Source organism: Temnothorax longispinosus, chromosome 10 (assembly GCF_030848805.1).
Source record: "Temnothorax longispinosus isolate EJ_2023e chromosome 10, Tlon_JGU_v1, whole genome shotgun sequence".
Taxonomy (NCBI): Eukaryota; Metazoa; Arthropoda; class Insecta; order Hymenoptera; family Formicidae; genus Temnothorax; species Temnothorax longispinosus.
In genome coordinates, this window is record NC_092367.1 from 1,413,627 (window position 1) to 1,427,052 (window position 13,426).

The following is a 13,426-nucleotide window of genomic DNA, read 5'->3' on the forward strand; positions in this document are numbered from 1 at the left end:
AGCCAATCAGCGAAAGGAACACTAGTTGGCTTAAAGGTGCCTTTTCATGCTGACGCTCGACGCTCATTTTCAGCGGCAAGAAGGTCGCATGACCACAATTGACGCCGGCGTCAATTGAAATTCATGAAAAGGAAAACAGCGTCAAAATTTCGGCGTCTTCGCGCTGCTTTGGCTTTGACGCTTGAAGTTGGAAAAATCCAACTTCTCTTTCTTGACGCTGGCATCATAGTGATGTCACGTGACGTCGCTCAACGCTGTTTTTCAGCGTCCCATGAATTGGCACCTTAACTCTTCCTTGACCAACTCTACCCAGCGGCCAGCACTAATGTGCACTGAGTGCGCACTGGTGCGTCCAACCGAATTCGCTATATGAATACCAGCCATTAATTTTGATGTAGCCACAGTATAATACTATGACGTAGCTATAGACATTGTATATGTCTATGGATGTAGCATTTACATTGATAACAATTGATAGTAATTGTGCTAGTCAGAGTTGAGAGTATACCTAGTCGAAGCAAATCAAGAAAAATGATCCTAGAAGATTATAAAGAAATTGTGGGATTTTGTGCCATGTTTACTACGATGGCACAAATGTTATCGGGAACGTAAGTGTGTTACGATAATAAATATTTATTTATCGTCTTTCTCTATTTAGGTATGTAACTCATGTGTATCATACATTATGTAATCGATCATTAAGGGGATCCTGCAGTGACTGGCGAACTTCCTCGATGTCGATAATGTCAACCTTTCTAATTTTGTTTTCCCTTTATCTGTCTTTGTCTAAAGCCCGTATCAGACTACGGATTGGGATTGAGATTGGATTGAAATTTAATCAATCAGAATAGAGAAAATTGATCTCAAGTTTAGTAAACTTTGCTCTGATTGGTCAAATTTCAATTCAATCTCAATCCCAATCCGTAGTTTGATACGGGCATTGCTCGCCATCTCTCGCAAGATCCAACAATTACTGTTGCTGCTCTTCTTGTCATTCTGCATCCGTATTTGCATTACTAAAATAATTTTTTGATGGATTTTTTTCTGTACGCATTGAATCTTACTTCTCCTTGCACGATATTATTCCTACATGTTTTCCCAAGGGCAGATGATAAACATTATGTATGTATAAACCGCAGAATTTTTGTTTTAAGCAAATATTGTCGTCAGGTGACAGATGCGTATGTGCCCAAATAAGTAATATTTTTAATTTTTTGGTGTTTTTGATATAAAATCGCGTTTGTTACCCTAGATTTTTGTCCTTATTTAATTCTGTAAAAGATTTTTGCAATTCTATAAAGCCAATTAAAAGATCCATCGAAAAACGATAATGTCGGTAAATCATACGGCTGCAGGATCCCCTTAATTAAGGGTCGGCAGGAGACCCAGGCAAACTCAGGTGCACTCAGGTGCACTTTATGCACTAAGTGCACGTTAACCTGCACTTTAACTCCGTATTTTATTTATTATAAATTTTTAAGAACCAAAATAGAAAACCGGCTTTGTACCGGGTTGCGGCTGATCTTACTGATTAAAACGAGCATAAGTTTAATAAGATTCGTTAATTAACTTGGCTAAAATTTGGGAAAAACCATTTGTAGCCGTGAACTACAAGTGGTTTTTCCCAAATTTTAGCCAAATTAATTAACAAATCTCATTAAACTTATGTACAGTAAGATCAGCCGCAACCCGGTACAGAGCCGGATTTTCCATTTTGGCTCTTGAAAATTTATAATAAATAAAATACGGACTCGCAGCTAACTGCAGCTAACCCAACCCGACAGAGGTCTCCACCGTGTCTCCTGCCGACCCTTAAAAGGATCCTGCAGCCGTATGATTTACCGACATTATCGTTAATCGATGGATCTTTTAATTGGCTTTACAGAATTGCAAGTTTTTGGTCTAGAATTAAAGTCCGCACAAAAATCTAGGGTGGAAAACGCGATTTTATATCAAAAGCACCAAAAAATTAAAAATATTACTTATTGGGGCACATACACAGCTGTCACCTGACGACAATATTTGCTTAAAACAAAAATTCTACAGTTTATACGTACATAATGTTTATCATCCACCCTTGGGAAAACATGTAGGAATAATATCGTGTAAGTAGAAGTAAGATTCAATGCGTACAAAAAAAGATCCATCTAATAATTATTTTAGTAATGCAAATACGGATGCAGGATGACAAGAAGAGCAGCAACAGTAGTTGCCGGATCTTGCGTAAGATGGCGAGCAATCGAAAAAAGGACAGATGTCATTTCGTTAGACAAAGACAGATATAGAGAAAACAAAATTAGAAAGGTTGACATTATCGACATCGAGGAAGTTCGCCAGTCACTGCAGGATCCCCTTAAGGGGATGCTAAAGCGACTCAATTACCGACAATTACAGTCAAAGGTCTAATTTTGAAACGGCTTTATAGATCGCAAAATCCTTTTACAGGAGTAAAGTATAAGTACTAATGAAGGGTGGGAATGTAAAATAATTAGTAATAATTAAAAAAATAATAACATTTCGGTTTGATTGAATTAATAAAACCGTGAGTATTCTGTTTCGGAAACATTCAGGATAAATTTTCATTTTTTAACATTTCTCATGTCTGTGACTTTGAATATCTATGACGGAAAAGCTTCAATCGTAGGTGTTCGAAAATGCATGGTTCCATTTTAAAAAATAAAGATGACATTCAAATCTCCTAAGCACCTCTACCTGGGAAAAAATGTTTACCTCCACAATATGTCCCCCTCGATACCACACAACTTTAAATTAAAGCATTTTTTCTTATTTTTAAAACTGTGGGAGTTATTCCAGGTGGCCGGTCTTAGGTGCCTCACCCTGTATACCTATCATGATTGATATAATAAAGATTTTACTCTGGAATTCAAAGGAAACTTGACATAATGCACTGTTTCTTGCAAATTAAATATAAAATATTTTTTAAATTTTAGTTTCTTACAAATATTTATTAACCTCCATAAATATTAAGAAACGTTTAGAAAGTATTTTAAAAAATTAAATATATTAGTATTCATTTGATTGGTATCTATAACGACTGATATTGTACTGTATTAGTGTAAAGCTGCAATAACAATTTCATCATATTTTATGACTAATCAGTTTAATATCTGTTTACTATTAATATCTGCTAAAGTAGAGTATAAATCGTTATTAGGTATAATATAATAAAAAATTATAATGTTTTAAAAAAATGTTTATTTATACTAAATTTTATTACTATAATACTATATTTTTTATAATTTATAGACTAATATGTCGCAACATATATAAGAAAGGTTCAGCCAGAGGAGTTGATCCAATGCCCTTTCTTGGTGGCATAGGAATGTAAGTATACGTATAAATTATATATATATATATACACACACACACACACACACACACAGGGTGTTACATTTCAAACGTAACAGGTCGAATATCTCGATAACTAAATAAAATATCGAGGTCCGGTTTTTTTAGGTTGTATTGTTTCATTTGACCTTAACGCCTCCACCTAAGATCAATTTTTTTGTTATCGAAATTTGTCCGCCTTGAAACAATACAACTTAAAAAAAAATCGGATCTTGATATTTTATTTAGTTATCAAGGTATTCAACCTGTTACGTTTGAAATTTAACATCCTGTGTATATAAGTTATTTAATTAAATAATACATATTTTACAATAAATAACGATATATTATTTATATAGCGATACATTTTTATATAACGATATTTTTAGTACTCTTAGTTAGTAATTAATTGTAAAGATTAAATATTTGTACGTTTATATATTTGTAATAAAATAATAATGTTACAAAAATTGAAAGTAAGTAAACTATAGATTATGTAACCAAATATTTTTTTAGATGCATATTGATGCTTCGACACGCTTGGATGTTAGGTGATTCTAACATGATAAATGCTAATATATTTGGTTTATTAACAAGCACGATTTATATGATAATATATTACCGTTATGCACCAAATACGGTACTTCTTCTGATATTGATATATTATTTTAAAATATATCTGATTTGCAATTGATCGACATTTTTTGTTTATTATATATTTTTTATTTTTAGAATGAAGTGCTTAAATTAACATATAAAGTAACAATCTTTGTTGTAATTTTTCTTGTCTATGCACAAATAGAAGATCCAACAAATGTTGAATACAGATTTGGCATTGTGATTACAGTACTTCTCTTACTTTTAATTGCAGCTCCTCTTGTGCATCTTGTGAGTAGATCTTTTTTTGAGTTTTTTCTATCTTTTCTATACATAGCTTAAATTTCTCTAAATATATTTTAATCATATTTAACACGATAGTGTCATAATTAAAATATTGTTTTTTAGAAAAAGGTTATACAAACAAAAAACACAGAAATCCTTCCATTTCCACTTATCTTTATGGGTACACTAGTTTCATTTCAGTGGTTATTGTATGGTATTATCATTGATAATGTTTTTGTTATTGTAAGTATTCTTTGCAATGTAGTTATTTAAATATTTAAAGACACAAAAGATTATTTTTTATATATATTACTTTTATATACATTATATATTTTATATACATATTGTTAATATTGCATCACATATATTTATAGTTTCAGAATGCAGTTGGTTTGACTCTTAGTGTAGCTCAACTGTCTCTATTCGTGATATTTCCATCCAAAATGTCACAAGTTGAATTATTGAATGAGCAGAGTAAAGAAGATTAATTTTTTAAACTTAAAAATAAATTTTTTTATTTAAAATTATTCTTTATACAGGGTGGTTAAGTACTCTAGTAGTTAAGTACTCTAAAACATTTTAAGGTAGGCGTCTCGCTACGTGCTAGTCATGTGACTGTTTGTAGGTTTTCACGTTCAGAAATATATTTCAGGCAATTTTTGCTAAGGGAAAAATAATTTTATGAAATATGGTGTAAAATTTAATACGTGACAAAGTATGTTACTTTTTCCAAATTATGTAATTTTTCTCATTTGACTCCGTTTTGATCAGCTGATCATGCGAGTCGTCGAGAAAGGTTACAAGTGAGAAAAATACTTTTCGATTGAATTTTGACAATTACTGAGAAAGGGTTTCAAAACGCATGACAGGGGTGTCAATCACTATCCAATTCGGCTAAGAAAGACGAGCCCCATAACCTACAACTACAGTGATTAGCCAGCGGCGTTGCCAAGTCTTCCCAACCTCACCTCGACCAAAAAATGTCTGCTCGATTACCGCATTTTTACTAAAATAAACTAAAAAATTAGCAGCGAAATCTCCGGTAAACTATATATTTTATGGTTGCATCGGATTCTTCGAAATCTAATGTACAAAAAGCAATGTTTTTTCTCACTTTATCTAATCGAAAAATGCGAAAATATGTGATTGAAACCGTGATAGAGCCTTCTTTTTCTGGTCGTCTGTATATGAAGTAATGCAAAATTTGTGATTTTCGAGATCGATTTTCTATAGTAAATAGTCGGTAAGGAGCCACAGAAAAAATCGACTGCAAAGCTGATCATATAATTTGATATAAAATCCAAAATCGAAAACTTTATCTAATACATGCCCTGACGAGACGACTACTTTAAGGGGTGATTTCTCACACAAGCGCGTCACGCGTCGCGTCATTCATCGCAACCAATCAAAACATATTTTATTACATTATTTGTGACGGGATGTTTAGATTGGTTAACGACAGACGACGCGACGCGTGACGCGCTCAGTGGAAACTCAGCCTTAAGGGGTAATACCTAGCCGGAAGCAAAAAATTAAAGGGTTTTTTGTGATTTTTTTGTGACTTTGCTAATAAATCGATCAATATGAAATTTTGAGGGGTTATTACACTTGTCTTGAGGTGCAAAAAAACATTTTTTATTTTAATTTTCATTACAAAATGGCGGCGCATCAGTGCGCGGAAGGAGGGTCGATTTTTTCGAGGCTAGCAGTAGAAGTGTCAAACGAACGTATCTGGAACAATAAAAAAAATTTTTTTATAATCTACATGAGTATAGCTATAGAAGTACACATGGATATTAAGAAATATTGATTTTTGCAAATTTGGCAGCCATTTGGAAAAAAAATCGATTTTCGACTAAAAAATCGGCCTTTATTTGTTTATAAAAATCGTAATTGTTTATCGATTTTAAAAATCGTGTGTACTTCTATAGATAATCTATCTAAGAAGCTACAGTTAAAATTTCAAGTTAATCGGATAAAAATTACTCGAGTTCTACTGCTAGCCGTGTCTGAAAAAGTAGTTTCGAGAAAAACGCGTTTAAAGTTTGACAATGTGTTTAGTACATGGTAAGATATAGACTTGCTGATTTTTTACCTTTACTCTGCTATCCCAGCACCATTTGTCATTTTGACGCGCTCGGAGTTGCTTTGAAAATTCGACTTTTACGAGCACTTAAAAAATTTTTTCAACAATAAATCATGTCAGCCATCATTCTTGACATGTTTTTACGCCATCTAAGCCAAAAAAAAAAAATGGTCAAAAAAAAAATTCCGGCTAGGTATTACCCCTTAAGACTAAAACTTCATATAACCATATGTCCGAAATGGCTTACAATTAGTTTCAAAAATACAGGGTGTCAAAGTTAAAGGAAAAATTTTGTTATTTCCAAAAATTTCGAAAAACCACTCGGGTTATTTTGATGAAACTTTGTATTTGAAGGACATAAAGACTGATCTTTTGGGACCATACATTATTTTTTATTCAAATTCGAAATTTTTGGAAATAACAATTTTTTCTTTAACTTTGACACCCTGTATTTTTGAAACAAACGTTTTGGACATATGGTCATATGAAGCTTACGTCTTGAATTTGTGAGAAAAATCACCCTTTAAAATCATTTTTAGAGTACTTAAGGGGATCCTATAGTGGCAGTAGTTACCGACATTTCTTTATTACAAGAAATCTATCGAATTGGCTTTACAGAATTGCAAAATTCTTTTACAGAATTAAAGTACGCACAAAAATCTACCCCGCAACATACGATTTCATATCGGGAACGAAAAAAATTAAAGTAAAATTAAAAATTTTACTAATTTGGGCACATACAGCTGTCACCTGACGACAATAACAAAAATACTGCAGTTTATATATATAAAATGACACCCAGGCGGGGTAGGGACAACATGTAGGAACAATATTGTGTAAAATAGAACTGATTCAACGCCTACAAAAAAAGATTTTCTCTAATAAAGTTTTATTAAGCAAAAGCACATTTAGGTTGATAGGATAAGCAGTATTGCGTGTAGCGAGAGATGGCGCAGCAATCGAACAAGGACAGATGCCTCTCGTTAGACAAGGACAGATATAGATATATAACATAGAAAACAGGATTAGAAATGTTGACATTATCGATATCGAGGAAGTTCGGCCTTCACTATAAGATCCCTTTAACTACCACCTTGTATATTTACAAGTAGGGGAGAGTGGGCACCCTTGAACCACGTTTTTTTAAATCACATTAAAAATGATTTTTAATAACTTTATTATAATATAAATGAGACTATTCGATGTTTAATATAATAAACTTTGTTTGTAAATGATTTAAGAAGTAAATTTTCAGAAATATTTTGCAAAAATAATGATATTTCGAAATGTTGCGTTTTTCACAGTGGACCAAAAGCGTGGGGTCGATTGAGCCATAGTGTAGGGTACACTGTGACATGTAATGTGAAAGGTAGGGTATTCTGTGACACGTAGAAGAGATCTAATTGAAAACTGAAAACAAAGCCTCACAGCGACTCGATTACATGTGATCTGTAACTAAAAGGTGAAAAAAAAGAGAAAATAAGCGTAGTTCTGTAAGCGTGGAACAGAAGACCCCATCAACTTGCGTCATATTTGTGAAATAGACATTGCTTATTTTTGTGTAAATCTGGACTTGCTGTTTCTCTCTGTTCCTTGTGGTCGTCTCGTTACCTCGCACTATACCGCGCTACATATAGAATCGATTTTAGTCGATAAATGCTATTATTTAAAAAAAATTTATTTCCCAAAGTTGGGACCACGCGCAATTCATTTTTCACATCGAAAACAACTTAAATGTAAAATTTTAAGTCGATTGGGAACAGGGGTCATTCGGAACTACACCCAAAAACAAATACAAATTAATTTATTCGTCAATGGGTATTGAGATTTACTTTAAAAATAAATATATTTAAATCAAGATGGATTCCCATGATAAACCAGGAACTGATAAACACCCATCTCGAAATTTTCAATATAATATAATGTAAATAAAGCATTGACAACGCGCACATAATTTTAGTAAATCATACAAACTTCGATAGTTTATGCTGAAATAATTATACGTATAATTAATTATAATTCTAAACTGACCTATTGGTATAATATTGTGTCATGTTCAACTTTTTCCATAATAATTTATTTGTTTATGCGGAGCGAATCAAGAGTGTGGGGTTATGATAGTCGGTAATATTTCGCTCCAAGATATGGAGGAATTATGTAAGTTCTATTGCTCTCAAATTTCTTATTTACCTCTGATATCAGAAAAAAATTTTAATATATACGGATACAATAATTAACCGACATCACAATATATGAGAACATGCCATCGACGTGTACTTGCTCTGACTCCTGCGCCATCGTGCAGAACTGATGCGCACTTCAGTGCACATTAAATCCGTCATATATACATAAACCTCCGTAAAGTGTTGATATAAAACGTGTTAATTCATGAAATTCTCAATATTTTTTATTGCATGTAGTACGTATAATATACTCACCGACGAAATTCGACTGGATAACCTTTCTGTCGGTGAAGGCCTTCACACATGAATCGACGGAAGACGTAAGACGTAAATCGATTTTTTAGTCTTCCGTCGATTCGTGTGTCCAGCGCTTGAGGCGGAGTCCCATGGCATGTATTGTCAAAGTGAAAGAAACGCGCGTTGAGGAGAACCAGTCATGGAGAGCAGCACTCAGTCGTTGTACATCAGCCTCTTCAGCGAAGAGAAGAACGACGTCTTGAAGGAGGTCGGTAATGCAATAACATACTTGCTTTCGTCTGATAATCATGACTTATCTTATTTCGTGTTAAGTTGTTGCATGCGTGCGTCGACGAGATCTGTGGTCGCCCAGGACCATCGTATCGACAATTCGTCAACAGTATGGATTGGACCAGAGCGGAGTACGAAGGAGTGTACAAGCTAATATCGTTACTGCTGCGGAATCCTGCCTCTCTCTATATGGTGGAAGAAAAGGTGTGACTCTGCTGAAAATTTAACTGTTATGTCTTATCGTTAATTATACTACAACATAACTTATGTAATATAACTCTACACTTAAACTCTTTTGAATTCTTAGAGTAAAGGGCGATGGGTAAAATAGGCCAATTTCTGTCTAAAAAGTGTAACGTAACTTGGTACTCGTGTAGTAGACTGCTGGTCAGATGTAACAATAATCAATGGTCCTCTGGTTTTTTGCTCATGCTCGTTATTTGGATTCAATATCTATTCCTGGTGAATATTTAAATATCTTTTATGCCACACATGCATGGAAAGTGCCCCATTACGCACGCTACGTGTGCGTGATAGACCACTTTCCACGCACTTGCAACATAAAATAGGGTGTGCAATCCGTGCGTAATAAGATGAAAATTCCTGGGTGCGGAGTTGACGCACGAGCCGAAGGCGAGTGCGGTCACCGCACCCGGGAATTTTCATCTTACAGCACTTGTTACACAAATAACTATTATGTCGAAGCCTTTTCAGACTCTGATGACAAGGAATGAATTTACGAAACGCTATACTATACATTCTATACAATATAATACGAAGGTCTACCTTTAAAAACCTAATATGCCTCTAGGTATGAAAGTCTATCATTTTAACATCTTTAAAACTGTACAACGTGTATACACATCTGATGAGACTTAAGATTCTTTGAGAATGAGGCATTGACTATCTTTTTTAATTTTTATATTATAATATAAATTAAAATATTGATTCTGTGACAGATTTAGTATTTCTGAATTACTTTATTTTGAAGTATTGCCTTAGTTTTTAGTACAAAAAATTATAAAACTAAACTATAATACAAGTCTACAAGTAATTAAATAAGTGGAAAATCGTCATTAACCGAATTAATATTAAAAGGGATTTATTTCAATTCCGTTAAGGCGAATTTTGAGCATTTTCCCATTTATACGGATAAAAATGCTACCATCGTATTCAGCGATCCAAAAAACATATGAGATTACATATATATATTTACGTTACACTTTTTAGGCAGAAATCGGTCTATTTTACCCATCGTCCTTTTACTGGAAAATTATCGTTTTCTAGATGCCGCCAGAATATCACGAGTTACCGGAGCAAGTGCAACAGAACATTCTTACTTGCTTAAAAGTGCGTAGGGAACAACTGACAAACGCTTTATTGAGGGATCATTACAAAAGGAAACTACCTACCGTAATCGATCATGATTGGAGATTGAAGGTATCAAACAATCATTTTATCAATGACTGCATTCATTAATTGATCTCTATATTTATACCCTTGGCTTTAATCGCTTCGTTATATTTCTTTATAGTTGGTGATGGGTTCAAGCAAAATGGCCTCGTTAAGAGAATCTCTCCTTCAGTTAGATCTCACAGTAGAAGATAAGGAATCTCGACGCATTATAAATTTGGAACTGAATAAAGACGAACTAGATACGATGATAAACAGTCTAGAAAGGCTAGTGTAATAGGTTTTGATATTTTTATAAAGAAAAAAGAAATGTATATGTATAAATGTACATAACTCTTGTATATTAGTACTAATTGTAAGTTATAATATGCAGAACATAGGATCCGAGATGAAATAAATACTCGTCGCTGATATACTTTGTTTCACAGTTTATTATAGGTTATAGATAAATGTAGAATAGTTTAATTACTATTATAACTGCTGATCGAAGATACTGGAGACTGTACTTTCGCGTCTGAGGCGGTTTCGATTCAAAGATCTCATTCACAATTTTGGTAGTCTCCGGCGCAAAATAAATAAACGAGTTTGCCTCGACGGCGCCTCAGAGTGATAACAATCACTAGAGAATGTTACGGGTGTACGGGTTATCATCAGTCTCGGTTCGCTCGTGAAGAATTTCGATAAAAAGTTCGCTCTCGTCGCCAAAACGTGTCGTCCTAACAAGAAGACGATGAATTTATTTTTTTTTCTTTTCGTTGTAAAGATCATTTTTACGGACAGATATATTTAATGAATGGTTTTACTATACAACTTTTAACTTTACTTCTTTCCCGCCCTTACACGTAAATATGTATGTAACCGCTTAGAAATTAATGCCGGTCACGGATACGAGTTAAAGACTCGATCCTTATCCTCTCTATCGCTCGGCGATATTACCGGATATCGGAGCGTGTTCACACGTGCTATAATGCGCTTCTCGTTTACAATTTTATGATCTATGCTACGATCTTGATAAAAAAAGCTTCTCGTAAGACAATTACTCTTTTACTTCTGGAGATCCGTATAAACGTAGAAACGTAGAAACATCGTATGAAAACTTGACAAAGGTACCGTTCCGGGGTGGTAAATTGTGCATATCTCGTAAATTGTAATTAGGCGATACTTTTTTAATGATTATCATAAAAATTACGATAGGCTTCGTCATAAGTGTTCTCTCTCGTATGGAGAAGTAGCAATGTTTCGAACAAACGCCGAATTTACACAAACGCATTCTCTCTATAGTCTAGATTAATATATCACTTACATCTCGTTTTTTTTTTTCGACTTACTGTATATACTTTATCTCGTATGTTCCATGGTACGTATATACGTATACGCGGTGTAAAATGTCCTCTTTGCGTGTGTTGGTGTATAATGTGTCTCTCCTCGTGTTCTCGCAAGCGCCTTTGTGCGCGCGCGCGCCTATCAAAATTATATGTTAAAAATGTGCAGTTCCTCGTTACAACGTAAAACGTCTCGATTGTACAGATGTAAAACGGAAAAAGGAAAACCAAGGACCGCGAAGGAAATACGAGCGAAACAATATGCCGGGTGCCCTCGAGATCGCCGATGTGAGCGCGATATCTTATTCGTACGAAACTTTGTCGCGTGTCGCGTGAATAATCTCCTGCCCGCTTCTGCTTTCAGTTTTCTCTCGCTCGCGTATTTCCATCTTTTTCCTGTTCTCATCGTGGCGAAGACGCATCCCCATCTCTCGTTTCGCGCGCTATCATTCTCTTTCCCCTTTCACACCGTCAATCGCTATATCACACACAGCCTGCCCTCTCGATTTCCTCCTCTATATTTCGGCTTTCTCTTTCTCTCTTTTTCTTTCATTCTCTCTCATACTCTCCCTTTCTTTCGGTCTCACGTTCATTCTCGTTCACACTCTTTCGCTCTCATAGAGTACAATAGTTATGTAATTACGGGAGGGCGCCATCCAATGAGTATTTCCTCTGGAATGCGCGACGAACGATTCTCGCCCTATCGTCTTGACGATCTTAATTAATCGCTTCTATCGCTTGTCCGTCGCGCGATGTTCGAGCATTAGACTTTACTTCAGTAACAGTTAATGATACTTTAAAAATTTCTACGCAGCAGGGACGATCGTTGTAACCCGCGGCTGGACACGGCCCGAAAGTATTCCGATGCTTTTAAAGCCCTTTCCGCGTGCCACAAGGAATGAAACGAGCGTCGTTTAATCCGTGAAAGAGACCGTGCACGAACGTTATATGCGCTTCTTCAGAATCATATGTTCATGCAATGTATGATCTCGTAGTGAACGTAAACAGTTCTTAAATAAATGATCATAGACTTTCACGCACGTATTCTCGTTTGTCCTGCCGTTAAACACCGTCTAATAATTAATAGGCCTACTATAGAGTCTAATATGCTCTCGCGATGCCGCGGTCGTCGTCATCGTCATCGTCATCGTCGTCATCGCCCTGTTTTCCCCTTTTGCTGCTCGTAACGAAAGAACGTTATTTTCTGTTGCAGGAATGGTCCAAATATACATATCTATATAATATACTTTTTTGGTTTTAACGAGAGAAAAGAACTTTCTTCTTTCCAAAATACAATTCGATTAGTGGCGCTTATTCGTTTATGTTGTTTTGGTGGTGCGCGTCAGCGATGATTTCCTGAAAAAAAAGAAAGAAAAAATTAATGGTCTTGTCCATTTGAGAACACTTATATTCGTGTTTCTAATTAATTCTAATTCAAATTAATTGAACTTACATTCGTGTTGCATTCGATAGCTTCGTTCACTGCCGCCGCGACTGCTTTATCACTTATGTCGATCTCCTCGATGGCCTTTAGAGAGAAAGAAAATAAAAGCATTAATAGCGTTTATGACTGCTTAGTCACTGTAAGAAGGTGCAATCGCAGTATTAATGATCAGATGGCCCCTCGCTCATTAATCTTCGTCGGTCAGTATACTCGATAATGA

General features: G+C 34.9%; 3 protein-coding genes across 5 annotated transcripts in view; 2 read left to right on the plus strand and 1 right to left on the minus strand.

The window, feature by feature from the left end:
- Positions 1-443: 443 nt before the first annotated feature.
- Positions 444-7,882, plus strand: LOC139820587 (sugar transporter SWEET1-like). Its single transcript, XM_071790963.1, has 7 exons — positions 444-608; positions 3,268-3,345; positions 3,865-3,988; positions 4,081-4,236; positions 4,354-4,473; positions 4,605-4,704; positions 7,621-7,882. Exons 1-7 carry the CDS (start codon positions 532-534, stop codon positions 7,644-7,646), a joined length of 681 nt encoding a protein of 226 aa, XP_071647064.1. The 5' UTR covers positions 444-531; the 3' UTR covers positions 7,647-7,882.
- A 137-nt stretch (positions 7,883-8,019) lies between these two features.
- On the plus strand, positions 8,020-10,853 carry LOC139820589 (COMM domain-containing protein 8). The gene is made up of 4 exons (XM_071790966.1): positions 8,020-9,004; positions 9,070-9,231; positions 10,315-10,467; positions 10,562-10,853. The coding sequence occupies exons 1-4, from the start codon at positions 8,936-8,938 to the stop codon at positions 10,715-10,717; spliced, it is 540 nt and encodes a 179-aa protein (XP_071647067.1). The 5' UTR covers positions 8,020-8,935; the 3' UTR covers positions 10,718-10,853.
- LOC139820585 (uncharacterized) overlaps positions 10,854-13,426 on the minus strand; it is a 95,933-nt gene continuing 93,360 nt past the window's right edge. For all 3 annotated transcript variants that reach the window (XM_071790959.1, XM_071790960.1, XM_071790961.1), the window contains exons 7-8: positions 13,216-13,290; positions 10,854-13,118 (exon numbers count right to left, since the gene is read on the minus strand). In XM_071790959.1, coding sequence (XP_071647060.1) covers positions 13,074-13,118; positions 13,216-13,290 — 120 coding nt within the window. In that variant the 3' untranslated portion in view covers positions 10,854-13,073. The remainder of the gene's footprint in view (positions 13,119-13,215; positions 13,291-13,426) is intronic.